We start from the raw sequence: 969 nt of genomic DNA on the forward strand, positions 1-969 counted from the left end.
CCCTACACTGGTGTCAGTTGTGCCCAACACGAGAGTTAGGGCTGCAGACATGTACAGAGTTGGATCGGCTATTGGTTCATCACGATAGGGAGTTGTCGGCAGTAGCACTGGTTGGGGGAGTACCGAGACGGCACGACCTTGAGGTTGGTCACACACTCTGCATGCCCTTGAACTGGATGGACTATTAGATGCTTCGAAAGCGACGACCTAAGATAATCGTCGGTACGCCGGGTAGGATAGGGGACCATATAGAAGGTACTTTCATGTTCCATACACTTTTCGAGAAGCTTGAGGTGAGTACTGCTGACCGTGGTCGTGTGGCAACTCATCCCTGTGGCAGTGGCTGGTCCTGGACGAAGCGGATCGTCTCCTCGAGCTCAGCTTCGCCGACACATTGGACATTGTGGATGGGGTGATGCCTCGGAGCCGTCGGACAATCCTATGCTCGGCTACCATACCGGAAGTCCTTCTGGGGAAGGCTCAGAGTTGGTGCCATCGAGGGTAGGCCACCGCCAGTGCTGCTGTTTAGTAATGATGGCTACTCGACTCGCTTTTGACTGTGATTGACCAGCTCCCTGTTTCTTTGTCATCGCCCCGGCCTGCTTTGTACTGTAGGTACGCCTTTGTGGACTGCATAGGTGACGCCTCCTCTTCACACGGCCAGGCAGACACCATGGAAGTGGTGGCCACTCCCGAGTCGATGAACGATAAACAGTTCTACGTTACCTGCCCGGCTCACAGGATCGTCACAGCTCTCCATAACATTCTTCAGGATGAGATCACGTACGTGCGGGGGGAATGTCGCTAAGATAGGTCACGGCCGCTCACAGTCGGAAGTACTATGTTTTTTTTCAGGGAAGGCTCCCTATGAGCATAAGATAATGGTCTTCTTCCCTACTGCACGCATGACCGCATTCTTCTCGACCCTATTCAACCGTCAATTCCGCATGCCGGTCATTGAGATGCACA

The 969-nt window shown here is 53.6% G+C and overlaps 1 protein-coding gene across 1 annotated transcript; it reads left to right on the forward strand.

The window, feature by feature from the left end:
* Nucleotides 1-263: 263 nt before the first annotated feature.
* On the forward strand, nt 264-871 carry Pmar_PMAR019612 (hypothetical protein; the record flags this gene model as incomplete). The annotated part of the gene is made up of 4 exons (XM_002775315.1): nt 264-293; nt 341-501; nt 616-783; nt 856-871. The coding sequence occupies 4 exons, from the start codon at nt 264-266 to the stop codon at nt 869-871; spliced, it is 375 nt and encodes a 124-aa protein (XP_002775361.1).
* Nucleotides 872-969: the final 98 nt, after the last annotated feature.

The sequence above is a fragment of the Perkinsus marinus genome (assembly GCF_000006405.1).
Source record: "Perkinsus marinus ATCC 50983 genomic scaffold scf_1104296955984, whole genome shotgun sequence".
In the NCBI taxonomy this organism is placed as follows: domain Eukaryota; phylum Perkinsozoa; order Perkinsida; family Perkinsidae; genus Perkinsus; species Perkinsus marinus.